Source organism: Giraffa tippelskirchi, chromosome 9, assembly GCF_054371585.1.
Source record: "Giraffa tippelskirchi isolate mGirTip1 chromosome 9, T2T-mGirTip1v1.2.pri, whole genome shotgun sequence".
In the NCBI taxonomy this organism is placed as follows: domain Eukaryota; kingdom Metazoa; phylum Chordata; class Mammalia; order Artiodactyla; family Giraffidae; genus Giraffa; species Giraffa tippelskirchi.
In genome coordinates this window covers 139,912,839-139,940,766 of record NC_137283.1, presented here as the reverse complement: position 1 = coordinate 139,940,766, position 27,928 = coordinate 139,912,839, and the positions used below count along the sequence as shown (strand labels likewise).

At 41.8% G+C, this 27,928-nt stretch overlaps 1 protein-coding gene across 2 annotated transcripts in view; it reads right to left on the bottom strand.

The window, feature by feature from the left end:
• Nucleotides 1-27,928, bottom strand: part of ARFGEF3 (ARFGEF family member 3) — a 183,155-nt gene that overhangs the window by 137,357 nt on the left and 17,870 nt on the right. For both annotated transcript variants that reach the window (XM_081528884.1, XM_081528883.1), the window contains exon 3: nucleotides 632-713. In XM_081528884.1, the coding sequence (XP_081385010.1) occupies nucleotides 632-713 (82 nt within the window). The remainder of the gene's footprint in view (nucleotides 1-631; nucleotides 714-27,928) is intronic.

Below are 27,928 nucleotides of genomic sequence, written 5' to 3'. Positions count from 1 at the left end.
AAAGCAATTTATTCCAATTTTAAAAATCCTTTTAAGAAAGTCAATGTATTTATACAGCCAACAACTACTACGTATGGTGCAAAACAGAATGAACAAATGCTAAGAGAAGGAAGTGTATTTGTGCAGTTTGATTTTTCTGATTAGACCAAATTTCTTTTTCCTTCCCAATCTCGTTCTGGAAACAAAACATTTGCCAACTTACCTGTAGACTAGAAAACAAACCAAAATCTTTCCAGCTTACCATGATTGCTCATGACACAGAACCACAGATGTTGGATGCATATAAGATTTGAGCTGGTATAGAACTTGAGGTGTCTCTCTTGGAGTCCCTTACTCTCCCAAAAGTTAGGTGTCATAAAAAATATTTCATTGCTATGTGGGCTTAGCTGAGTCTCCAAGAGTCAGTGTCTGACCATACATGCTCAGCAAGATAATGCTGTGCACAGAGAAATGCTGGTAAGAAAAGAAAATCGTTATCCTCTATGGTTATTACACAGTTCAATCATTTTTTGTCAGAGTCTTTAAACAGCTACAATTTAGAATGGTAACTATTTGCTCTTTCAATGCCAAGGTGGTCTGTCAATTTCTCTCATCCTGTTGGGATAAGAACAGGATGTATTGTATACTGTACCTGTATCCCTGCCAAGGCGTGTTGAGCCAGTTTCACATTCTTGGATTCCAAAGCCAACTGGAGGGGCAGCAGGCATTTCTCCCTGGCAACACACAAATAAGGACCATATGTGAGCTCAGCAAGGCTGGCAGCCAAAGGATGCAAGCCTATGTACACCCACCCCCAAATGCCACCACACACATACACTGAACTATGATCAGTAATGAAACCGCACCTGGAGTGAAAAAAACAGCAAAAACACTGTGCAGAAATCACAGTGTACCAGCAGCTTGCCTTCTTAAGAAAGCTATAGAGAACACACACACAAGGACTCTCAATCAATTGTTTTGGTGAACTAGTCATCACATGGTAAGTCCCTTACCAGTCTATGAACATGCCTTGCTCTTTCCCAAAGTAATATAATTAACTGTATTCAGTACACCTGGGGTGTGTAACCCTAGAGAACACTGTTTATATAGATTTCTACGCCTTTGCTCAGATCTCTCCCCCACCTAGCAAGTTAGGGCATCATCACCTGGACTAGTCTGCCTCATCAATATAAATTGAAATTTGATACACTTGTCAATTTCTCCCCAATTCAAAGTGTTCTTTAATCAGCTATAACTTTTTTAAAATTTTATGTATTTATTTTTGTCTGTGCTGGTCATTGCTACACGGGCTTTTCTCTTGTTGAAGCAAGTGGAGGCTACTCTCTAGTTGTGGTGTGCAGGCTTCTCATTGCGGTGGCTTCTCTTGTTGCAAAGGATAGGCTCTAGGTGAGTGAGCTTCAGTAGTTGTGGCACATGGGCTCCGTAGTTGCAGCTCCCAGGCTCTATAGCACGGCTCAACAGTTTTGGAGCACAGGCTTTGTTGCCCTACGGCACGTGGGATCCTCCTGGACCAAGGATCAAACCCACATCTACATTGGCAGGCAGATTCTTTACCACTGAACCATCAGGGAAGCCCCACGTATAATTTTTGAATTAGTTCTTTAGTCTCCATCAGCGTGACCTAAATTTTGTGATGGGGCTTAACAAACATGTTTCCAAGGCAGAAATACAATCAAACCATCAACAGCTTGGACCCACGAGAAGTACCTGACATCAAGTGAAAGACAAAAAGAAAAAAAGATTGAGAGCTACTTGCATATTTTGAAGCTGAAGAAAAAAATAACTGGGCACTAAAATATATCAGGAATAAACCAAGAGGACTACAAAGAGAAACCTATTTTTCTGTAAGACGCATTCACTCTAAATAATTAAACAATAGACCAAGAATTTTAATCAACCCATTATTTCCCCACAGAGTTATGCTGGCACAACAAATGAAATGTTACTTAATTTTACCAAGCTCCTCCACCCTCACTTAAATCAGAGCAGCCTCATTTTATCTCTTTTATATTTTCAGCATAAGCTGAAAGATTCATTGACTTTAGAGACTGTGAAAGCCACAGGGTAAGATTACACGATTCCGTCTTTAGGGGGAAAAGCGTCAATGATGTAGAACACAATGAAACAGAAAGTTAATTATAGCTCCGATTCCTTCCTGTCCACCCTGCAGTTTTTCTGTGGAATTCTCCATCAGCAGCTCCATGACAGATGGAGACAGACCCAGACACTCCCCCTAATGTTGGCCACAAAGAACAAAACCAGACTATCAGAAAGAACATTTTGCCTTCCTGATCCTTCTCACTGTCCCCTTACTAGCCCAAAGTTACAGTACCCCATTTTATATGACAGTTGATTCACAGTATAACCATTTTTCATTAGTACATCCTTTGACAGGTGGATAAATTACCCAACGGTGTCACTTCCAGTTGGGTGGCTATAATTTTCTCGCTATTATCATGATATTCAGCTTGTCTCGGTTATAAGGCAAGCATTGCTATGCAGTCAAATGAAAGCAGGAATAGCTAATTTTCCCAATTTTATTTCTGTTGTTTAATCATAACCAGTTTATAAGCTTGGAAAAATTAACTGGAAGTGTGAAAGTCAAGTGAGAATTAGTAATAATGGGCTCGTTGTGTTCATGCTCAGTTGTGTCCGACTCTTTGCAACCCCATGGATTGTAGCCTCCCAGGCTTCTCTGTCCATGGAATTTTCCAGGCAAGAATACTGGAGTGGGTTGCCATTTCCTACTGCAGGGGATCTTCACGCTGCAGGGATCGAACTCATGTCTTTTGTGTTTCCTGCACTGGCAGGCAGATTCTTCACCACTGGGCTACCTGGAAAGCCCCTAATAATGGGCTGATTGAGTATTAACAGAAGAACTATAGAAGTTCACCTGTAAATCCTTGAAACAATTAAATTTCCACCAGGATTAATTGACTGTGGAAGAACTTTATCTCAAATGTTTGCAGTCAGATCTGCCAATGAGGGCATGGTAGCTGTGGGCAGACAAGGAGGTCCAAAATTCCTATAGTCTCATAGCCTGGAGCAGGGACAGTCTCTGTTGAGTGGCTGTGTGCCGAAAATGCATAAATATTACATATTTCTCACCAAGACATCAAACAAGAGTGGATGCCACATTCAGCAGTAACAAGGATCTTCCTAGAATGCTGAAACCCGTGAGCTCTGGGGAGTATTACGTTTGCAGATAAACCACAGCATGCCCATACTGCTCTGCCATCGACTGTACTAGTCCTTGAAATCCTCATCACACTCCCTTACCTACTTCTAAACTCACACAATTTGTACTGCAAATTGGAACTAGACTACTGATAAATGCCAGCACTACCAGGTCCCACCACGATTCCAGGGAACACCACTGAACTGCTCCCCATGCCAGTCATGGTCACCAGGAAGAACTGAAAGATGTAATTGGTTCGGCTAGGATTTGGTCTTATTGCAAGGTATCATCATTTAGTGGAAAAACTATGGGCTGTGGAATCACACAGATCTAGATTGAAACCTTAACATTTCTGAAGTTGTGCAATCTCAGTCAAGACACTTAACTACTAAATCTTAGATTCACAATCCACAGAAGAAGCATCTTAAGACCAATCCTGCAGGGTTAAAAAGTACAGAAAATGTCTATCAGGGGTTGGAGAACTTTTTATGGAAAAAGAGGCTGATAAAAATTACATCAAGCATCGAAGATCATAGGATCTCTGTGCTAAGTACTCAACTCTGCTATAGCACAAACCTGTCATAGACAACATCTTGATAAATGAGCATGGCTACGTTCCAAAAACAGGCAAGTGGCCAGATTTGGTCTGCCGGCTAGTTTGTCCAGCCCTGATATAGACAAAGGCCCAGCAGAGACCATGATTTAAAGCACAGGATAACAAGATCCAATCTTGTTGTAGTACCCAGAAAGATTTTTGCATAGGACAATGGAGCATGGGTCTTGGAAGGGTCTAAGCAAGGCCAATTCTAGCACCAAGATCTCTCTTAGAAAATCAGTGCTTTAAGGAAGCAGACAGAGGGAGTTCATCTGGGTACCAAACCAAGGCACTCCATCCATCCAGTTATCCATCCAACCAACACTTGAGAGTCTGCCGTGTGCAAGGCACTGTCATGAAAAGACCTAACAAGGAACAAGACAGAACAGATACTTGCTTTCATTTTATTCATAGAAGGAAAAAGAATAAAAATTATTTATTGTTTTGCTATTAAATCTACCAGTCACTTCAACCTTAAAATGGGCATTCTTACCCTTGTTTTATATTCGAGAAAATAGAGTTTCAGAGAGATTTCATAGCCTGCCCAAGGTTACACAGCTAAAATCTACTGGAAACAATCCAAATAGAAATCCATCTCACTCCCAAGACCAAGTTTCTTCCAACACCCTTTGGTGTCAAAAGATGAGAGCAAAGCTAGAATAGTTCCGTTTCTTAATCTTTTCTCAATCATGAACACAAAAAGATCCTCTTCCTAGATAAGTATACAAATCATTTCAGGGGATTCATAGTTCTCCCCCCTCCCCTGGGCTTTCCTGGTGGCTCGGTGGTAAAGAATCCATCTGCAATGCAGGAGATAAGAGTTAGATCCCTGGTCGGGAAGTCCCCTGGAAAAGGACATAGCAGCCCACTCTAGTATTCTTGCCTGGGGAATACCATGGACAGAGGAGCCTGGTGGGCTACAGTCCACACATAGGGTAGCAAAGAGTCGGACATGACTGAAGTGACTGAGCCCATTCATAGGTCCCCCCAAAATCTAACTCCACTTTGATCCCAAGTTAAGAACTTCAGCTTTCAGGAGAAAGGACCTGCCCAACAAGGCAGAAACTTCTGTGTGTCAGAGAATAGGCTGGGTTCCCTGGCTGGGCTCACAGTCCCAGTAGGACAAAAAGCTTTGAAGTAATGTTACACTGAGCCCTGAAGCAGAGAGGGTTTTGAGGGGTGTACACTGGGGGGTGGGGGTGTTGGTATGTGTGTGGGTGGGTGTGAGTGGGTGTGTTGGTGTGGGTGGGTGTGTTGGTGTGTGTGTTGAGGGGGTTGACAAATCTCAGGATTCATGGCCTCTCAGCTCCAGCAATCCCCTAGATTAGTATCATGAGCCTCAGATCACGACTATAACAGAAAATGAACACATGTGGGGCACAGCTGATTACACGGCTTGCTCTCTGGTGTCATAAAAGTCCTTCTGCCTTAATTTTTTAAGTGATTTTAATAAAAAAATAACAGGCTTCTTAATTGAGTCTCAGGATGAAATGTATAATGAAGATGCAACGTGGCACACACTTGGTCCCCTTTGCACAGACTGTTTTGGTATAAATCGCCTTTTGATCTTTCCAGATGCTGCCTCATTGGGGAACAGATACACCAAAACCAACACTCAGCTACACGAAGTGATTATTCTTCATGCATGGGCATGTGCAAGTTCACTCTTGCCTAACTGAATAAAGACGGTGGCCCCAGGTTTCATGCCCTGGCATGTCATTATTTCTTAAAGAAGAATAATTAGCAGTTCTGCACACGCACAAGGAAGACATCATCCTGTGACAGTGTCTGGTCATGGCAAGGAAACTAAGCCTATTTCTTTAACTGTGCTGTCATGGTTCACAGACCAGCTTTATTGGGCCAAGATAACAATGGACAAAGGGAAATTAAAATAGGTGAATGGGGGAAAGTTAGATTTATCAAAGATTACCTTTTAATATGAGCACAAAAATGAACTTCATGTAACACCAAATACATTTGCAAATTTTAGGTTGACTCTTTTTTGATGCACTGCCTGGGATGGAACAAAAAGATACCTTAGATTTCTGAGGTCTGCTGAGGCTCTATAATTCTAGGATTCTATGATCAAAGCCATTTATTCAATAACTGTCTGGATTCCTTCACATATAACCACAGCTCTGATGGAACATCAGTGACCTGTAAGTCCCAAGTACCTATTCATATTATCATATTGACTATCTTATTATGAAGAGATTTAATTGTTAACAAAACAAACTAAGGGAGGTTAGATTAACGGTCCAAGGTCACATGTTTGTAAATGGCAGGGCTGTGATTTAAATATTTTTTAAACAGGTTTCTTCAACTTTTTATTTTGTATTGGGGTTTAACAGTTAAGAGTGTTGTGACAGTTTCAGGTGAACAGCCAAGGGACTCAGCCATACATACACATGAATCCATTCTCCCCCAAGCTCCCCCCTCCCCATCCAGGCTGCCACATAACATTGAACAGTATTCCCTGTGCTATACAGTAGGTCCTTTTTGGTTATCCATTTTAAATACAACAGAGTGTACATGTCCATCCAACTCCCCAACATCCCTTCCTCTCATCCCTTCTCACCAGCAACCATAAATTTGTTCTCTAAGTCTGTGAGTTTCTTTCTGTTTTATAAGTTCATTTGAATCATTCCTTATTAGATTCCACATATAAAGGATGTCATATGCTATTTCTTCTTCTCTGTCTGACTTATTAGAGCTGTGATTTAAATTTAGACCATCTGTCTTCAAAACCCCTGTTCTTTGGCCTCTGCCAGGCAACTCCCCATCGCCTGTGGTGTATGCCACACTACTCTACAAAGAGCAATCCAGATGCCCACCAGAATGGGGACAGGTATTGAATAAATAAACTATCTTACTGTGCAGGTCGTTCATGGAACAAGGCATTACATTTGATGGTTGGAATGCAGTTATGAAAAGGTACACACAGTTTGAATGAATGGGATATATCCGGTTTTGGATCTAGCTGCTGGGTTCAATGACAGCCATCACTTTTCCTAGTTTGAGCACAGAAGGTTTTCAGCCCCCTGTTGTGACATTCGAGATGTTATTATTTGTGTTTATGAATATTGATGCTTTCAACAGTTTGCATCAACATTGATGAATTTTCATTGACTAAGCTTTTGCCAGAGCCAATTCATGGAGCCAACTGGAACTGAACTGGTTCCTTGATTGATTTTTTTCTGCAGTGCAGTTAAATTGTTTCTCTTTTATTTCTATTTTCACTCCTAGTTTAATGAACTTATCTTCATCAGTAACCTCTATATTGAACAACAAAGATTAGATTCCTCCTAGAACTGTTCTAGGTCTGAGGGATACAACTGTGAACAACATAAAATCCCACTGCTGCAGGACTCTGAGATGCCTTGGCAAGCCTATTGCAATTATTAAGTAGAACATATGAAACTGCTGTTTTCTGTATGTTGGGAAGGGTTGACTATGCATAATTTTACACGATACACTCTGTTAAAAAGAATCCTAAATAGATAATCAACAAGGTTCTATTCTATAGCACAGGAAACTATACTCAATATCTTGTAATAACCTATAAGGGAAAAGCATCTGAAAAAGAATACATATATGTATACCTGAATCATTTTGCTGTTCACTTGAAACTGACACAACATTGTAAATCAACTATATTTCAATAAGACTTTATAGAAAATCCTAAATAATAGAGTTATGTTCATGTCTGTGTGCTCAGCTGCTCAGTCGTCTCTGACTCTTTGCGACCCTGTGGAGTGTAGCCCGCCAGGCTCCTCCATCCACAGAATTTTCCAGGCATGAATACTGGAGTGGGTTGCCATTCCCTACTCCAGGGGATCTTCCCCATTCAGGGATCGAATCCCTGTCTCTTATGTCTCCTGCATTGGCAGGCAGATTCTTTGCCACTGTGCCACCTGGGAAGCCCACGGTTGTGCTCCTACTTTCTCCCAAAATATACCTTTATTATATTTCATTATAAAAGGCCTACATGTACATTACAAAATACAAACAATCCAGAGAGACACAGCTATGAAAATCAATTAGGGTGCTACCTAAGAAAGAGCTGGGCTGAATGCTGATGACGGGTATGTCTAGACAGTGGCATGGAGGAGCTTTCACTTTCTTTGTATTAATATTTTATATTTGTATTAATTTTAATATAATAACTCTAAAGTAGATGGCTATAATCTGAAGAAAATATTTAAAAAATTTTTATTGAAGTATAGTTGCTTTACAATGTTGTGTTATTTCTGCTATACACAAAGTGAATCAGATATATGCATACATATATCCCCCTTTTTTGGATTTCCTTCCCATTTAGGTCACTGTGCTGTACAGTAGGTTCTCATTATTTATCTATATTATACACAGTAGGGTACATATGTCAGTGCCACTCTCCCAATTCATCCTGCTGCTGCTGCTCCTTAGTAGCGTCAGTCGTGTCTGACTCTCTGTGACCCCATGGACTGTGGCCCACCAGGCTCCTCTGTCCATAAAATTCTCCAGACATGAATACTGGAGTGGGTTGCCATGCCCTCCTCCAGGGGATCTTCCCAACCCTGGGATTGCCGGTAGATTCTTTATCATCTGAGCCTCCAGGGAAGCCCCCGATTTACTCTATCCTTACTTACAAGCTTTTGCACAGCAAAGGAAATCATAAACGAGATGAAAAGACAACCCTCAGAACTGGAGAAAATATTTGCAAAAGAAGCAGCTGACAGGGGCTGAATCTCAAAAATATACAAATAGTCTCATGCAGCTCAACATCAAAAAAATAATCTAGTCAAAAATTGGATGGAAGAGCTAAATAGACATTTCTCTGAAGAAGACATACAGGTGGCTAAGAGGCATATGAAAAGATACTCAGCATCACTAACTATTGGAGAAATTCAAATCAAAACTACAATGAGGTGTTACCTCACACTAGTCAGAATGGTCATCAATAAATCTGAAGAAAATATTTACAAAGCCACAAAGTCACTAACCTCCTCACACAAATGAACATCACAGTATTTCCTTCTCCTGTTCAGCTCAAAAAGGTGAGTGAATTTGTACATACACAGAGAAAATATTAAATATGGTACTCATTTCCTTCCTGGCACTTATATCTACAGTCCAAATGTTCTTTTTAGCAATTACACCTACTGTTCTTGTTCAAGAAACAAACCTCCATTTACCTGATGGGCATCACTATGCTAATAGGTTTGCTTTTGTAATGAGAGGACAACTGCAGGCGGTAAAGTAGGTTATCAATCACCTGAAAATTTTTAAATACCATCTAGGTTTTTATCCTTGCTATTTGATATGTCTCATTTAAAAAATAAGCTGTAAAGGAACAGAAAGCAACATAAATACAAAAACATTTTATAATACTATTGTGATAGGGAAACCGGTTTACCTTTTTCATTTTAAAGTTTTCATCTAATATTCTTGTAATATTTTAAAAATATAAAACACAATAGATCAAGAAGATGTAAATTTTTCATTTTGAAAAAAAATTTCCATGACTTAAAGACATATGTTATATATAACATTGTTTCAGTTTAATGCCTACAACAAAATGATTTGATACATGTATATGTTACAAAATAACTACCACAATAAGTTTAGTTAACAAGAATCACCTCACATAGTTAAAATTCTTCCTTCCTTGAAGATCTCTTCTCTTAGTAACCTTCAAATACATTATACGGTATTGTTACAGTCACCATGCTGTACATTATATCCCCACAGCTTATTTATTTTTGAAAAAAATTAAATGTGGCTAGATATTTTCACCTGCAATCTAGGATCATCAATACTACTACTTCTACCAAAAGATACAAGTTCTGTGTAATCAAGAGGGGAAGCACTAAAGTGTATGCTTTGTCCAGCACAAAGTCTTGTATCCAATGGAATGGGAATACCACTCGATTAGATCTTTTTTTTTTAATTGGACTTATTTATCTTTATAAGCTCAACCAATCTTTAAATGGACTTAGTGTTAACACTTCTTAGGCATTTTCCATTTATTTATTCGTTTATTCACTCATCCAGTAAAAAAAAACAAAAAACAAATCAAGTGGTTATTTCCATTTTGTTGGATACAAGACTTTATGTTGGACATAGCATACTGGCTTTTTTTCTTTGAAATGAGTGTTCTGTCACTTTCAACTACAGGATTCCTAACTAATATAAGGGAGGGTGGCAGTGGATGTCAGAATTGTGCCACACACCAGGCTAAGGGCTTAGGCACACAATCTCATTTAAGCCACTCACCAAACCAATGAGGAGAAATGAACATTATCGACATTTACTGATGAGGGAGGTGGAGGGGAGAGAGGACCTTTCACTCTTGAACTAGGACTACAGCAGCAATGGACCCCTGAACTCAAACTCTTTGGCAGCATGTGAGGTGAATGGTTACCATTTAACTCTCAAACCTTGTGCATTTCACGCACGGCAAGACTGTGAAGCACCCTTCATAAGGAAACTCCCTTCCTTCTGTCCATGGTCAATTCATCCTTATACTTTCTCACATTCTCTCCCAAATTGATCATTCACATGTGAAATTTTACATCTTTCCACTTATAAATCCTTCCTCACCTCTATCAATACACTTCTCAGCTCCTCATATAATCACTGTCTGTGGCACCATGGAAAGATTCTATTCTTTCATTCTGACATCTAAAACAATCTGTAAAAAGTATCTCAAGAACTTAAAAACACTAGTATGCTTTAGGGGAATGAGAGGGTGGGATGAATTGAGACAGGAGCATTGACATATACACACTACCATGTGTGAGTGAAGTGAGTGAAAACCGCTCAGTTGTGTCCGACTCTGCGACCCCATGGACCACAGTCTGCCAGGCTCCTCTGTCCATGGAATTCGCCAGGCAAGAATACTGGAGTGGGCTGCCATTTCCTTCTCCAACCATGTGTAAAATAGATAGCTAATGGGAAGCTGCTGTACGGCACAGGGAGCTCAGCTTAGAGCTCTGTGATGACCTCTAGAGCTAGGATAAGGGGGTGGTGGGAGGGAGGCTCGAGAGGGAAGAGATATATGTATACACATGGCTGATTTACGATGTTGTACAGCAGAAACAAACACTATGTTGTAAAGCAATTATACTACAATTAAAAAAACACATTAAAAATATATTAGCATGCTTTGACTTAGGATTTTCTATTTCTATTAACCTTTTGTAAAGAAACAGAGATCTAGCAAAATCTCAGATGCAAAGATTTATCTGTAGTTTTATTTATAAAGTAAATAAGCCTAAATAAGTTCTGGTATATCTCTGAAATAGAATAACTTAAAATATCTTGAAAAGTTTTTATTGACACAGGAAAATGCTTTGAAAATGTCAAAGAAATTAAAAATGAGAATACAATAGAGAAAACATATCATACCATGGTCCTACACTTGAATTAAAACATATACACATACAAGTGAGTGGAGGAGACAGGCTGGAAAGAAATTGCTCAAAACTCCTCTAGAATTTATCTCTGTCTTTTGGGAACATAGATGGTTTTGGCTTTATTATTTATATGTTTCAACATTTTAAAAATCTTTCAATAATAAAATAAACTACCTTTAGAAATAGAGAGGAAGTGAAGCGAGCCCTCTCCTACCTGTGCATAAACGCCCACTCCCTTGTCTTCAAAGCTTTGGCCTAGAATCCTGGAAGGCCATGTTTCCAGAAACAGCTTCGATCTAATCCTTCCTGACTTTCCTCTGGGCTAATTTCATCTTTTCTATTAAGTCACTACTCTTCCCACTTTATCAAAAGCAGGCAGTATTCCTGGAATAGTTCCCCTTTCCCCTAAGACATTTCCTTAGCATCTTTCAAACACTTACTGAATTACTTCTTTTCCCCCAAATCTTTTGGACTGAAAATAGGCCTGCTTATGACCCTAAAGTATAGTTACCGTAGTCACATGTATCTAAACTCAGTCTGCCTAAATTAATCTTGCTTCTTTCTGTGGAATGTTTTCTTATAATCAAGTTTACAGTGTAAATATGCTAACAGAATGAAACATACCCTAGGGGAATTGCTCTGCACTGCCCTGTTACATGGAACCACATGTCTTTTGTTAGTTAATGCTTCTTTTATTCATGATGAAAATGCTCCGACAGGCAATCCAGAGGCAAGACTCTGCCCAGAATCTCCGTCATGGAGGGGCAAGTAGAGAGAAACCACCATAACAGACAAGATTTCTAACCTGAATACTCAAATCTTAGGGAAGAAGAGAAAATGAGCTAGACAATATACACCATATCATCATTATGAGCTGATGATTTATGCCAATGTGTAATTACCTCTTGAAAAACAGTAAGTTTGTAGCATAAACATCATTCAGAAACATACATATTTAAAAAAAAAGGTAACTCAAAAAACAAAACTAATCACTTTGAGACAGAACTGTGATCTCTCTAGATTCTATTCAGAACTTACTAGCCTATTAAGGCTCACAAATAATACATGTATACATTTATTATAATAACCTCTCAACGTATAAATGTCGTGACAGCAAAATGGTGGGATTAAATGTAAAGTTACATTTATCTGTGAGATAGAAATTTCCAGTTATGACATCAAAATGCCTGTAAAACCAGTCTATCCGCAAATCAACACAACTGTCAGAACTTAAATTTGTATTCCTTGCTGGCTAATAATTTTTGAGAAATAAGATTTTTAGTAATAAAAAGATTTTAATATTTATGTAGCCTATAGGCATCCAGGTTCTGTATGAAGTGTTAGGCGTGTAATGATGAATGAGAGGTCCTGCGAAGGAACTTTTGAAAGTCTCACTGAACCAAGAACTCTCACTGAGAGCTAACACAGGTACAAGGCACCAAGCACTTGTATTAAGGTATACACAATTACAGAAGTACAGTAGGGTAGGAGACATCCTACCTAGAAAAATTCAAGTGTCTTCACAGACAAGGTGATACTCATTTGGTCCTGAAAAGGAGGGGACAGTATGAGACTTGGTCAGTCAAGAGAGGAAAAGGACATACCCAGCTGAGATTGTGAGTGCAAAGGCAGAGTGGATTTACGGAACAGCCCAAGCACAATTATGACCCAAAGAGTCATGGTGGGAAGACTGGTGAGAAATGAGTTTGACAAAGAAGATTTGAGCCAGGCTTTGAAGGATCTTGCATGCAACACGAGAGAGACTGGCCTTGGCCAAATGAAAATGAAGAGCTAATAAAAGATTTTTAATCAAGGGAATAACGTGATATAGACATTTTCTATACAAATGGAACTGGCTACAATGTAGAAAATGGATTAAAAAGTACAAATATCATAGAATAAAAATTTTGGAAGAAAACTAATCTGGGTCAGATTCAGGCTCTGCCAACTACAACCTGTGCACTAAGTATTTAACCTCTTCAATTCTCATTTTATTCATCTAGAAATACAGAAGTAATATATCATACCTTGAGAATTATAATGATTAGATAAGAAGCTGTTAATACATTAGAAACATTCCTGATTGCCCAGCGCTAGCATAACCTCAGCACTCCTAAAGGCCCCTGGCCCAATCCCCTTCTCTTCCATGCCTGGCTCTGTTCTGCCCCAAGAGAGGTCTCATGGGCACAGGTATGGACATCCCAGCCTGCAGGCAAATCTCGGACCACAAACCACACAAACAGCTGCCCTGTGGCCAGGCCTCAAGCCCAGAGATGCAGATTCTTGTGGGTGCCTTGCCAAAGACAGAACTGGTGAAAAGGCCCACACTCAGTTTTTGGAAGGAAGCTCAGCATAATCTAAGTAGGGGACTCTGAAGACTCGAGTACCCAGAGCATGAGCTGAGGGTACAGGGTGGGCTCTGGGTGGGAATGCTCCCTTAGCTCTGAGGAGGAGGAGAATGGGGCCTCTACAACATGAACTCAGAGCAGGGTCCCATCTCACCCAGGACTTAGGGTGGTATGATACTGCCTAGCCTGTTGTACACTCACCAAATGGTTGTTGTCATGGTACTTTTATCACTGCTATCATAGTTTTGTTGTCATTATTTACGGGCAGCAGGAAGGCCTGGGAGAAGGAACTACACTCTGCTGTGGCCCTAGAGGTGAAAATACAATGCAGTTGGACCTGTGTTCAAAAATGAACAGGAGGAAACAGAACCTAGAGATAGCACAGGAGTAGAGTAGAGAGAACCTACTGGAAGAATGGCTTTGAGGCAGGAAGTGGGAAGGATAATAGCTACAGTTTTGTATATATGTTCTGAGTTCAAGATTCCTCTAACAAACAGAAAACTGGATATACTCATCTGGAGCTCAGGAAAAATTTAGACATTAGCCATCTAAAAGTGGTAGATGAAACCTTTGAAATGGGTGAAACTTCCAAGGAAAACTCAAAGATGGACAGAGCTTAGAAAAATCCCTCTAACCAGTGTGTGGACAGAAAAAATGATGCCAGCAAAGGAAAAGTCAAAGGAAGCTGTCAAAGTCAAGAAGATGACAGGAAGAAGACTGTCCTTCAAGAAATGTCCATACAATACTGATATCTACCAGTCACTGAGTGTCCACTCTGTGCCAGGTATTATGACTTGACATATACGCAGGATCTCATTTAATTCAGTACTTACAACTGAATGTGTACGTACTGTGATAGATAATTATTTCCATATCATCAATGAGCTAACAGGCTCAGAGATGGTAAGTAAATTGTCCCATGTCATGTAACTATTATAAAGTATTAGGTGCTGTTAAAACTTAGGAAAAAACTAGAACACTTTGTTCACTGCTGTAGAGAAGAAGGTATGGAAAAGAAGTGATGAGCCCATCCATTGGAAGAGGCTGTGAACTAGGAACTTTCTCATTATGTTATCTTGTTTAACCGTCATAAGAAATGGGGCAGTGGACATTATCAAGTCCATTTTATAGTTCAAGACTTGGAGGCTCCCAGAGTCAAGTATCCATGAACAGAGCTGGTAAATGAATGAGTCCAGACTCAAATGTAAGGACTACGTGACACAAAAACCTACACTCCTTCCATAGCAACAAATTGCTTCTGCATCATAAGGGAACAGGAACCAAAAAGGGAAAGGCATCTACAACATGGAAACAAACACAGACATTCCTGGAAATTAACCAAAGTAATAAAAAATATTAATCACCTAGCTTTCTTGTATTCTCCCCTAAAACAGCCTGGCACATGAAAGCCAGGGCAATAATCGCCACTTCCCTCAGGACAAGTACAATTAAGAATTGTTTCTGTCTGAATAGAGACGAGTTTTGGCAAGGATGTGGAGAAAAGGGAACCGTCTGCACTGTTGGTGGTAATAAATAATTGATGTGGCCACTATGGAAAATAGTAGGGAGCTTCCTCAAAAATATAAATACAGAGTTGCCACATGGTCCAGAAATTCTATGTCTGGGTACATATTCAAATGAAATCAGTATCTAATTAAAATCAGTATCTAAAAGAAATATCCGCATTCCCATGTGCATTGCTGCATTATTCACAATAGCAAAGTTATGGAAACAATCTAAGTATTCATCAATAAATAAACAGATTTTAATAAAAGGTGATCTCTAACTAACTACAGATAGAACCACACATGATGAAATATTATTCAGCCATAAAAAGGAAGAAATCCTACCATTTGCTACAACATGGACGAACCGACAGAACACTGTGCTTAATGAAATAAGCCAGAGGTGAAAAGATAAATACTGCATTACCTCACTTATATGTGTAATCTAAAAAAGTCAAACTTATAGAAAGAGAGAGTTAAAAAGGTAGTTGCCAGAGGCTGGAGGGTAGGGAAATAAGGAAATGGAAAAGAAATGGAAAAAGGAAAACAGGAAATGTTAAAGAGTATAAACTTTCAATTATGAGATGGATTAGTTCTGGGGAGCCAGTGAACAGCTTGGTGACTACAGTCAGTAATACTGTATTGTATACCTGAAATCTGTATACATGAATTTTGCTTAGAGAGAAGATCTTAAGAGTAATTCTCACCACATAGACACAAATTATGTGATGTGTTAGATGTGTTAATTAACTTGATTATGGTAATCATTTCACAATGTATACATATATCAAATCAATACACCTTAAAGATATACAATCTTACTTGTCAATTACACCTCAACAAAGCTGGGAGGGAAATGACATCTTTTTATAGTTTGAAGTTACAATCTCTGTGCCCTGTTAAAAACTCTGCAGTTTTCTCCAAAGGCACTGAAAGTCACTTTCAGCCATCCACATACAGAGATAACTCCCTTTAAACAATTCAGTCAGAAAGAGAATAGTGATGTTAAATTTTATTTTCCCATAAACAGCAACTTCTTCCAGCAGTAATATATTTGTGGTATTCTGAAGACTGAATATCCCAATAGATTCTGCACTGCAAGCACTTTCTAAAAATAGCTCTTGGGTGAAAGCCGAAAAGGTTAGTTTGGTTCCTTACTAGCTGCCTGCTTTAAACACATTATGCACTCTATCCTTCCCCTCTCCGAGCCTGTATAGTCGGCTGATCAAAAACCTACATTAATCTGCCACACCTGATGCGAAGACCAGATTGTGTCTTGAGATTAAATTTATTTTTAAAGGCTGGGCTTGTGATGGGCATTACAGTGCCAATTTGAAAGTTTCAGTTTTCAAACTTTGGGAAGTTACCTTTCAGCCTGTTTCAAACTGCTTTAATCATGATTACCCTGTATGCAGCTGTATTTACATGAGCCACAGGCTACTTTATTCTACTCATGGTAATATCAAATCTATTCTGTAACTGCATGACCTTCCTAAATGCAACACACACTGTAAGAAAAAGAAATGCCAAGTATTTGTTTACACACTGAAGGAAGAAACAATAGCAGACTGTCTTCATAGTATTTTAAAAACCAAAAGACAGTAAACGAAGTCAGTAAGGGCTGCCTGACAACAATCCCAGTCCTGGGCCTGGGGATGGGACTGCTGAGAACTGAGCCATGACCAAACCAGGAGGACTGTCCAGATCCTGCTCGTGGGCGTTAACACAAGTCTTCCGGGTGTTATTATTCTTGGCAGGCATATCCAACAGAGGTTACAAAGAACAAATGCAACACAGCCATTCCCAACAGGCTTGGCTGTAAATGCCCTAAATTCAACTACAGACTTAGTGAGTTTGCAAAAATACGCATGCCACAAAACCAGCTTGAAGACAAGCTGAGGTCCTCAAGGCTGATAACGATGTTCATACAGTAGAAAAGGAAATCTGTCAATGAATTTATCAAGTATTCACATATTTTAAACACTGTAATTATGATTCTGCTATAATTACTATTTTTACCCATAAAACCACACTCTATAGACTCTTCTAGCTAAAGAAAAGAATCTCTCCTTTTCCAAGGTAACGAAAGGAACCCCACTCAGAAAACTGAGAATAACTGACTCGACCATGTAAACACTCTTCTGGCTGTAAAAGATACCCTGTTACTAAGGGTGACTTCAGCCCACTGTCCACATCCTGGTGTTTTTCCCAGCATATTGCAAGACACCATGGCACTCTCAGTCCCTGCCTGAGGAGGCAGGAACATGCCGAACAGGATCAAAATGACCAGTGACCCTGGTGCTGAAAGACAGGGTCAAGTCAACTCAGGAAGTAAATTTCCAGGCTCAAGTTTATGGGCCCTTACTCGTTGCCACATTCACAGTGGGTAGCTGTTCTCTGTCCCTGGGGACAAAGAAGGACCGAATGTCCCTATGTAGGCTCAGCTCCACTCAGTCATCCCCAGAACCATCTTTTGCTGGAATGTCCAGGCAGCCAGACCTGCCCAACTGAAAGTTCAGGATTCTAGGCAGGGAGCCCCCCTGCTCTGGGGGAAGAGGGAAGGCCATAGGGAAGACCACAGAACTGTGGGAGACAATGGAGTCTGGTAAAAGAACTCCGGTGCAGCCTGGAGGTTTAGGATTTCATTTTGGCCAACAAACATAGGGTATAATCCTGGCCATGTTGCTGAGCTCTCTGGGGAACTTCGCTTCTACTAAGACACCAGGGAGGTTCTGCCCTTCCCAGCCTTCTCGATGAGACAGATGAACTGAGGAAGAGATATGAAAAGGCTTTTCTTTGCCCCTGCCTCCCTGCACCATGAAGGATCTTAATTCCCAGACCAGGGATCAAACCTGTGCCCCCTGCAGTGGAAGCAAGCACAGAGTCCTAACCACTGGACCACCAGGGAAGTCCCTGAAAGGGTTTTAAATCAAACACTTTATAGAAGTATCAGGGAGGCGTAGTGTTAAGAGCAGTACACTTAAAGAAAACTTCTTTAGTCCTGATGCAGGCACCTGTGATCTTTTTAAGTCTCAACTGTTTTATCTACACGATAGGAATATCTCTATCACCTCTTCAAATTCTAACAGCCTCTACTCTGAAATGTGTGGTTAGCAGTGTTAGTAGCCTTTTCCTTAGCAACTAGATTCCAACTTTGTTTTGGCTGATAGTGTCAGTCAGTTCAGTCACTCAGTTGGTCCGACTCTGTGCAATCCCATGGACTGCAGTATGCCAGGCTTCCCTGTCCATCATCAACTCCCAGAGCTTGCTCAAACTCATGTCCATCGAGTCGGTGATGCGATCCAACCATCTCATCCTCTGTCGTCCCCTTCTCCTCCACCCTTCAATCTTTCCCAGCATCAAGGTCTTTTCCAGTCAGTCAGTTCTTCGCATCAGGTGGCCAAAGTATTGGAGCTTCAGCTTCAGCATCAGTCCTTCCAATGAATATTCAGGACTGATTTTCTTTAGGATTGACGGTTTGATCTCCATGCAGTCCACGGGACTCTCAAGAGTCTTCTCCAACACAGTTCTAAAGCATCGATTCTACCCCTGATAGTGGCTGATAGTGTGATCAGCCCAAATGGTAGATTAAGATTAGTCTAAGCCTTTCCCAAGAATCCTGTTTCCTACTTTTTCAGCTTCTCCTGTGGCTCTGAAAAACCGTTTGCTTTCCTGATATAAAGGACTAGACCTGTTTAGCTGGCATTGCCCTTCTGCTTTCAGTCTTTTTGCCTTCTATTTTGGATGAGAATGTGATGACTGGAACTGCAACAGCCTTTTTGTGGTGTGAAGAGCCAACTATAATGAAAGGCCAACAGACTCGTGGATATACCAGTGCCAAAGGCCTACCTCCAGACTGGGTATTATATGAGGAAAATAAGCCCCATCTCATTTAAATCACTGTTAGGCTTTCTATTATTTACCACTGAATGCATTTATAACCCATACACTCTGATAAAACTTATCCCTAGAGAAGAGCCAATATTTAAGTAATCTCATATGTGCCTCTGCCTTGACACATTGACCAAAGGGGAAAGGGGAAATGAAGGTATAGATAGGGACATTCATTCCTATCGTAACACATCTAAATGACAGGTATTCAGCAAATATGCAAAGACATAGAATATACTAGTTAAAAGAACAATTTTCAAGTCAGATCTGTATTTGAACCACTATTGTATATTAGTTATGTGTGTGTGAAAGTTGCACAGTTGTAGCCAACTCTTTGTGACCCTGTGGACTGTAACCCACCAGGCTCCTCTGTCCATGGGATTCTCCAGGGAAGAACACTGAAGGTGGTTGCCATTCCCTTCTCCAGGGGATCTTCCCAACCCAGGGATCAAACCCAGGTCTCCTGCATTGTAGGTATGTTCTCTACCAACTGAGCCACCAGGGAAGCCCATATTAGCTATGTAACTTCAAGCAAATGGTTTTTATCACTCCAATCTGTTTTATCATTAAAATATAGGTTATAATAGAACCTATTATATTTATTATAAAATTTAATAAAGACAATGCATAAAGTCACTAGTACAATTATCAGCACAGACTAAGGCTCCAAAATTGGTAGCCTTCAGTATTGTGGGGGCAGACACATTATATATATACCAGGGCCCCTGAGTATAAAGACAATGGCATTTAGGGTCTAGCTTGTGGAAAACACAAGTAAATCACTTATTTCTGCTGGTGGGACAAGGCTATGGTATCTACCTGTGTACCCACGGTGTAGGAGAGAAGCTTGGCCCCATCTCCCAGCGCCCACATCTTTAAATGCCACAGTTGTTTCAGCTCTCCTATTCCACCAGTTATCCAACACTCAATTTAGATTTCAACTTGACCTGAAGAAGAAATAAAAAGGACAACAAAATGGCCACACGGCAGCCAGAAAAGAGGAAAAGATCCCGCTAATACATCTTCAGGTTTGTTAACAACTGCCATGTTCACCTGGGCAACCCTCCTACCCTTGGGTCCCTAAGGCTCAGGGGGGTTCCTTTAGGAGCGTATACTGGGGGAGAGCGCTTTCAGCTGTGAGTGACAGGAGACCCAACTTTCCTAAGAAGCTTAAACAAGGAGGCAGGCTGGCTCCAGGATGGGATAAGTCCATGCTCTTATGGCACAACCAAGAACCCAGGTTCTTTCCATCTTCCTGCTAATCCACCCTCGATGTGTCAACCTTATGCCCTGGCTGGCTCCCTTCATAGAGGCAAAGCAGCTGTAGTTGCTACAAGGGAAGGGAAGTCGCTCAGTCGTGTCTGACTCTTTGCGACCCCGTGGACTATAGCCTACCAGGCTCCTCCGTCCATGGGATTCTCCAGGCAAGAATACTGGAATGGTTTGCCATTTCCTTCTCCAGGGGATCTTCCCGACCCAGGGATCGAACCCAGGTCTCCCGCATTGGAGGCAGTCGCTTTAACCTCTGAGCCACCAGGGAAGTCTCTAGTTGCTACAAACAACACACAAATGTGACAAGTTTCAGAGGAAGACAACTTCAACCTTCATAGGACTGAGACAGCATCTCTCATACTCCATTTTGATACATGGGGTACATGGCAAGCCCATGGCCAGATAAGCCGGTCCAGGCTGCAAGGGGGCAGCCTCCTCTAAAGCACAGGGCTTGGGGCTACTGATTATCAACCTGCTCTTGATGATAAGGGCAAATTCCTGGGATTTCTCTGGTGGTATAGTGAATGAGGGGATTTCCCCGGTGTTTCAGTGGTAAAGAATTTGCCTGCAATGCAGGAGATGCAGGAGACACAGGTTCCATCCTTGGGAAGGTTGGGAAGGTTCCTTGGAGGAGGGCATGGCAACCCACTCCTGTATTCTTGCCTGGACAATTCCATGGACAGAGGAGCCTGGAAGGCTACAGTCTATGGGGTCGCAAAGAGTCGGACACAACTGAAGTGACTGAGCACAACACAACATAGTGGATGAGAGTCCACCTCCCGATGCAGGGCACACGGGTTCGATCCCTGGTCCGGGAAGATCCCACAAGCAGTGAGGTGCCTAACCCTGTGCACTGAAACTACTGAGCCCGCGTGCCTAGAGAAGCCATGGCAATGAGAAGCCTGAGCACCTCATTTCCTCATGAGGAAAGAGTAGCCCTGGCTTCCCACAACTAGAGAAAGCCCACGCACAAAAACAAAGATCCAGCACAGCCAAAAAGAAATCTTTTTTAAAAAGCTAAAAAAGGCAGTTCCTGATACCCAATCAGACCCGTTGGGGGTAGGGGATAGTTAGGCAAACAAACGTTTCTGTTCCACAGAAAAATAATGGTTCTGGTTCCCTATTCCAAATGCCAGAATTTATTTTAAAGAATTTTGTAAGGGCCACAGTGAAATTTTCCAGATCTTGCCAGAATTTGTTTATAATTCCCAAAGACCAGTTAGGCCCCTTTGTATTCTTGGAAATTGGAAATAACACTTACTTAAATCCAGATTCTTATTTACTTCTTTGTTCCCAGAGCTTTGTTCTCCAATCTAACAATCACACTTTGAAACTCACCACCGGAAAAAAAAAAAAAAAAAACCCTCAATCTTGCTACCAAAACACTGTCAGCCTACTTTATCAAAGGGAAGTTTCACTTATGATTTGTTGTACATTCTGTAAAATACTGTCTTTTGATTTCTTATGGAAACTTTAGAAGACGCCAGTAAGGAGGACATTGTTCACAGGATTATGATGGGGCAATTTCCATGGCTGGTGGTTCTAAAAATTCCCAGTCACAGTTTCACAGGCCTGTGAGGCAGAAGAACAAACAGCCACCTCCTGCTAAAGCTTAACCGCATGTTGCTGTGCAGGCCTAAAGCTTTGGGGGCCAAGGCAAGTCCCTGAGAAGGCAGGGTTGAGAGCAACTCCTATTCTCAGAAAAGAGGAAGAACTGGTTGATTCCAGAGAATCAATCATTTAAGATTCTGGCTTCGGAAATGGGGAGAAATGGTTCTCAAAATATAGTCTAGACTCCTGAGATCTTGTCAAAGGTCCATAAGGTCAAAGCTTTTCACTCTCAATATCTTAGGAGTATAGAGTAGAGTTTATCAAAAAAGAATAATGCACACTTATTCAAAAAAGTGATTAAAATTCCCCTCCTGTTTTAAACCACTTATCTGTATAGGCTGGTTTGCTTTTTCTATTTCAACCAAAGCAACAGACTGTAACAGATTGAATAGAGAAGAGCTGAGCTGCCTTCTATTAAACCAGCTGTTTTCTATTAAACCAGACAGTAAAGAGATGGGCAAAAATGCAAAGCTCTCCTACATTTGTTTTGAAAGCAGTTACTTTTCATGAAGGCCTTCCCTGGTGGCTCAGGGGTAAAGGAGACACAGGACTCGGGTTTGATACTTGGGTTGGGAACATCCTCTGGAGTAGGAAATGGCAACCCACTCTAGTATTCTTGCCTGGGAAATCCCATGGACAGAGGAGCCTGGTGGGCTACAGCCCATGGGGTCACAGAAGAGTCAGACATGACTTAGGGACTAAACAACAACTACTTTTCATTAAGGGACAAAAAAGTCTTTACAGGGGACATGCAATGGGCTTATTTTTAATTAATTAAATATTTTAAAATTTCTATTTTAATGTCTAATGTGGTAAATACATGACTGAGTGACTAACACTTCACATTTCACGTGGTAAATACAATCCAAAAGATCTTAAGAAGTTCTCTGGGGTCCTCAGTTTTTAAAAGTGTCAAAGGTCTTGAGACCAAAATATCTGAGAACTGCTGCATTAAAGTAACAAACGAACTGAAACCAAGCAGGACCCTGTGGGGCTCCTAAGCACGGAAGCCTCCCTGTCCCTCATTTCTTGTTTGTAGGGAACAGACTCCAGCCTCTGGGACCTTCCAGGAGTTCCAAAGGGCAGACTCAAACAGTTGCTAATCTGGGAAGGGAAGGGAAGGCAGACAGGGGAGCCATAGCCAAGATACAATAATTCAGCCTTGGGGCAGGGTCCTGGTTCCCCTCAAGGGATACACCTACCACATGCTCTCCACAGAACTAAAAGAATCAACAAACAATTAACAAAGGTGGTTAGCGTTCTTCAAGCTAGAGAAGACCACCTGAAGCCAGACTAAAGGAAGCTTACCTCAGTAAACTCACCTCAGTAAGGCCAGATCAGAGGAACCAGAGAAGCTGATTAGGAGGAGACCACCTAAGACCTGATTAAAGGAGTGCAGACCCTGCAGATACACTGATATTATCAGCAACCCCACCCTCGAATATTGCTAAAAAACTCCTCGCCAAATCCTCTCAGGTAGGGATGTACCCTGAGGGTACATCCTGAGGGGCACGAGCCCATTGTCTCTCTCTTTGCCTGGCAAAGCCATAAAACTATTCTTTTCTATCAATACTTCACCCAAAACTCTGTCTCCCTGATTTGACTCAGCACCGGTGCACAGAGGCAGAGTTTTCAGCACAATAAAGAAAATGTGATTAGCGGAGCTCTGCACCCGATTCCTATGGGAGAGTCCCCACCACCACCGAGCAACTCTCTGACATCAGTGACGTGTCCTACAGTTCAACTCCAAACACTGTCTACCCAGAGACAGCATCAAATTCCACAGTCAAGTCCCACAAGACTCACTCCTCTACACCAGCTTCAGATGCCAATCACCAGTCTAGGTTGTCACTTGTGCTTCTATTCAACCTGGCACAAATTGGACATTCTAAGCACACCCTCTTTAGGTTGGATTAATTTGCTAGGGCAGCTCTGAGAACTCAGAGAACATTTTCCTCACTAGATTACCGGTTTATTATATAAGGAGATAACTCAGCAACAGCCAGATGGAAGAGACGCAGAGGGCAAGGTGTGTGGGAAGGAGCTTCCCTGCTCTCTCCAACGTGCTCCACTGTCTGCAAAACCTCCACGAGGAGGCTCTCTGAAATCTGGAAGCTTCCAGATGCAGGCATGAGCGATTAAATCACTGGCTCTAGGCTACTGAATGGAATCTCCAACCTCTCTCCCCTCCGCAGAGGTTGGAAGGGGGCTGAGAGCTCCAACATTCGCTCCACGGGCAACCCAGCCCTCCCTGAAGTGCTTTCCAAAAGGCACTTATTAACCTCATTAACAGAACAAAATCACCTGTATGGCTCTTGTCAAGAAATTCCAAGAGTTTTAGGCACTCTGGTGCCAGAATGGGATGAAGACCAAATATCGTATCGTTGACCCTTGAACACTTTAGGGGTTAGGGGTGGCAACCATCCGTACAGCAGACAATCCAAGTATAACTTTACGGGCGGTTTCTGCAGTCTTGGTTCTGTATCCGTGGATTCAACCAACCTCATGTGCTACTGTAGTGTGCATAAAGTGAAAAAAGTCTGTGTATAAGAGGAGCCTCGGAGCTTCCCTGGTGGTTTAGCGGTTGAGAGTCCGCCTACCAATGCAGGGAACAAGGATCCTATCCCTGGTCCAGGAAGATCCCACATGCTGAGAAGCAACCAAGTCAACCAAGCACCACAACTACTGAGCCAGCATACCTTGAGCCTGTGCTCCACTACAAGAGGCCACCACAATGAGAAGTCTGCGCAACAGAATGAAGAGTAGCCCCTGATTGCTGCAGCTAGAGAAAGCCCGTGCGCAGCAATGAAGACCCAGTGCATGCAAAAAATAAATCTTTAAAAAATAGAGGGGCCTTGCAGTTCAAACTTGTGTTGTTCAAGGGCCAGCTATGTGTGTGTGTCTATAAATCACAACATCACAGTGATTCACATATACAAACACAATGAAAAATTACTCAGCTACAAAAAAAAAAGGAAATCCTGCCATTTACAACAGCATGAATGAGCCTTGAGGACATTATGCTAAGTGAAAGAAATCAGGAAAAGATGCATGATCTTACTTATATATGGAATGTAAAACAACTGAACACATAAAAACAGAGTGGCGCTTGGTGGTTACCACAGACATGGGGTGTGGGGATGGGTGAAAGAGGTCAAAGGGTACAAAATTCCACTTAGAAGATGAATAAGTTCTGGTCATCTAATGTACAAAATGGTGACTGTTTAGTAATAATGTATTATATATATGAAAATTGCTAGGAGAGTTCTCATCACGCACACACAAACGATGTGAGCTGATGAATATGCTAACTAACCTTATTGTAATCATTTCACAATACGTGCTTAAATCATCACACACATTGTATACCTTAAATTCACACATTTTATCTCAATTAAGTTGATATATATGTGTGTGTGTGTGTGAGTGACACAGAGGGTCCTGAGACAAGCCCCATGGGTGCAGCTACTCTCCTGCTAGGATGCTGAAAAGAGATGAAAGATGCAGGAGGTAAAACAGGCTCTTCCCTGCAAAGGGGCGGGAGGCAGGCATGCTGAGCCCTTGCTGGGGAGACCCAGCCCACACCTGTGGCCTGAGATGGGGGTCTCTCCAGATCTCTCTCCTCCACATCTACAGCTCAGTCCACGATCACACGGGGGAAACAGAGACATCTACTTTTGTCAGTGTCCATCCTTCCATGTCCTCCTCCACTCACACAAGCTGACAGGCACAATGGCTAGCTCAGGGTCCCAGTGGTCCTACATGGGAGAACCAGGACTTGCACCCAGGACCTAATGTATTATGATGCTTCCTTCCCCTCAACAAGCGGCAGGCTCTTAGAGGAGAGTTTCTGTTTTGTTTTCCACTGTGTTTCCAGCACATAGAATGTTGCTTGCTTGGCCCTGGCTCCAAACCCAGGGTACCGGTCCCCCCTAACCTACAGCCTCCTCCCCTAGAACCGAGATCTCCCTTGAACTTTCTTCCTACTATCAATCAGGGTTCCTGGTGCCACCAATAGAGATGTGGACATTCAAGACCCGGAGATGAAAGGCAATCAGCATGAACAAATATTTATAAAGGCGTCCATTGTACTGAATGCTCCTGCACACATACCTTAAACTAACAATCGCTTTCTTTCTTAATCAAATATCCTACTGACTTTAATTACAGCTGTATTTTTACTACCTCTGAAACACACGAATGCTCTCCTCCCCCTTTTAAGCAAATGTCATATTACTGTCCTTATTGTCCACATGCAGCTTTATTTTAGTAGGGTCAGCCGCCCTCCGCGGCCCAACTTGGGCAGCCTCTGTGCTCATACCCCTCCCTCTGCCTGCTCCCCCCATGACCCTTGGGCCCAGTTGCTCAGCTTCTCTATCAATCTTTCTGAGATGAGCACACAAAACCCCTTTTGTTTTCGAAGGACTTTCCTCCCAGCTGGTAAATACAGAAAAAGAAAACGGGGCTTACAAAGCAAAGGAAGCAACAGGCAGAATTTTAAAAATCTTTGAAATGCAACAGTTCTCTCAGTTCAGTTCAGTTACTCAGTCGTGTCCGACTCTTTGCGACCCCATGAATCGCAGCACGCCAGGCCTTCCTGTCCATCACCAACTCCCGGAGTCTACTCAAACTCATGTCCATTGAGTTGGTGATGCCATCCAGCCATCTCATCCTCTGTCGTCCTCTTCTCCTCCTGCCCCCAATCCTTCCCAGCATCAGGGTCTTTTCCAATGAGTCAGCTCTTCGCTCTGGATACCATTAACTTAAAAATGAGCTGAGGTCTCCTCCCACTCTAAATACAACCTGTTCTAGAAATATTCCTTTAGTTTAGGCCATACAATGAGCCCTACCGTAAGTCTCCCCTTGGTAATTCTGCAGGTTTGCTCATCTTGTGTGCACGTGCTCAGTCACTTCAGTCGTGTCTGACTCTTTGCGACCCTAGAACTGTAGCCCACCAGTCTCCTCTGTCTATGGGATTCTCCAAGCAAAGATACTGGAGTGGGTTGCCAGCCCTCCTCCAGGGGATCTTCCCAACCCAGGGATTGAACCCTCATCTCCTGCATTGGCAGGCAGATTCTTAACTGCTGAGCCACCAGAGAAGCCCTTGCTCATCTTAACCATCCCTAAAGAAAGCATCTTAGTTGCTAGAATCTTCCCTCTGTCACATGAGCCAGAACTTGGAGACATGAGGGTTCATTTTTTAATCACATAATTACCCAGGCTTCCCAGTGGGTATTCACATCAATCCCAGACTAGTGTCTCTTTCATCTTAACTCTCTTTTTGCTTTACAGAGAGGAAATGTCAATTTCAATCATTTCCTGGCAAAGTCACATCTACACATTTATCTCAAAAGCTCTAATAATTTATGGCTCGCCCCTCAGTCTCCATACAAGATACTCCCTCTTTAAAAGCTCCAGCTCCTTGGAAATTGCACTTAAAGTTGTTTTCAATACCAAGTGACTTCATTGACATTGCTACATTAGTAAGTTGTATTCATGGGTGTGTGTGCATGCTAAGTCGCTTCAGTTGTGTCCTACTCTTTGTGACCCCATGGACTGTAGCCCACCAGGCTCCTCTGTCCGTGGGATTCTCCAGGCAGGAATACTGGAGTGGTTGCCATGCCTGCCTCCAGGGGATTGTCCCAACCTAGGGATTGAACCCGCTTCTCTCCTGTCTCCTGCATTGGCAGGCGGGTTCTTGACCACTAGCACCACCTGGGAAGTCTCATTCATGGGATGAGCAGGAGCTAACTATAGCCCATTTCCCAAGAGTTCTTTTCGATCATGGTGCTTCATCAAATAACTTATTGCATAAAATTTAGTTTTATACATCTCAGCATTTCACATAAATTACAAATCAGAAAACATGAACTTCTGTGTTGTCCATAATGGGAGAGGTAATACTCTGTAATGTGTTAAGAATGTGCACTTTGACTCTAACAACTCTGACTCTGTTCCAGCCTGGTTCAAGGAGTCTTTCCAAGTCTCAGGACTCCCCTATCTCACAAGAGAAAAGGCAAGATGGAGACCAGCATGCTTAATACCTAAGAGTCCTTGACACATAATAAAGGTTGAAAAATGTCAATATAGGTTCTAGCATCTCAAATTTAGTTGAGAACGTGTGAATC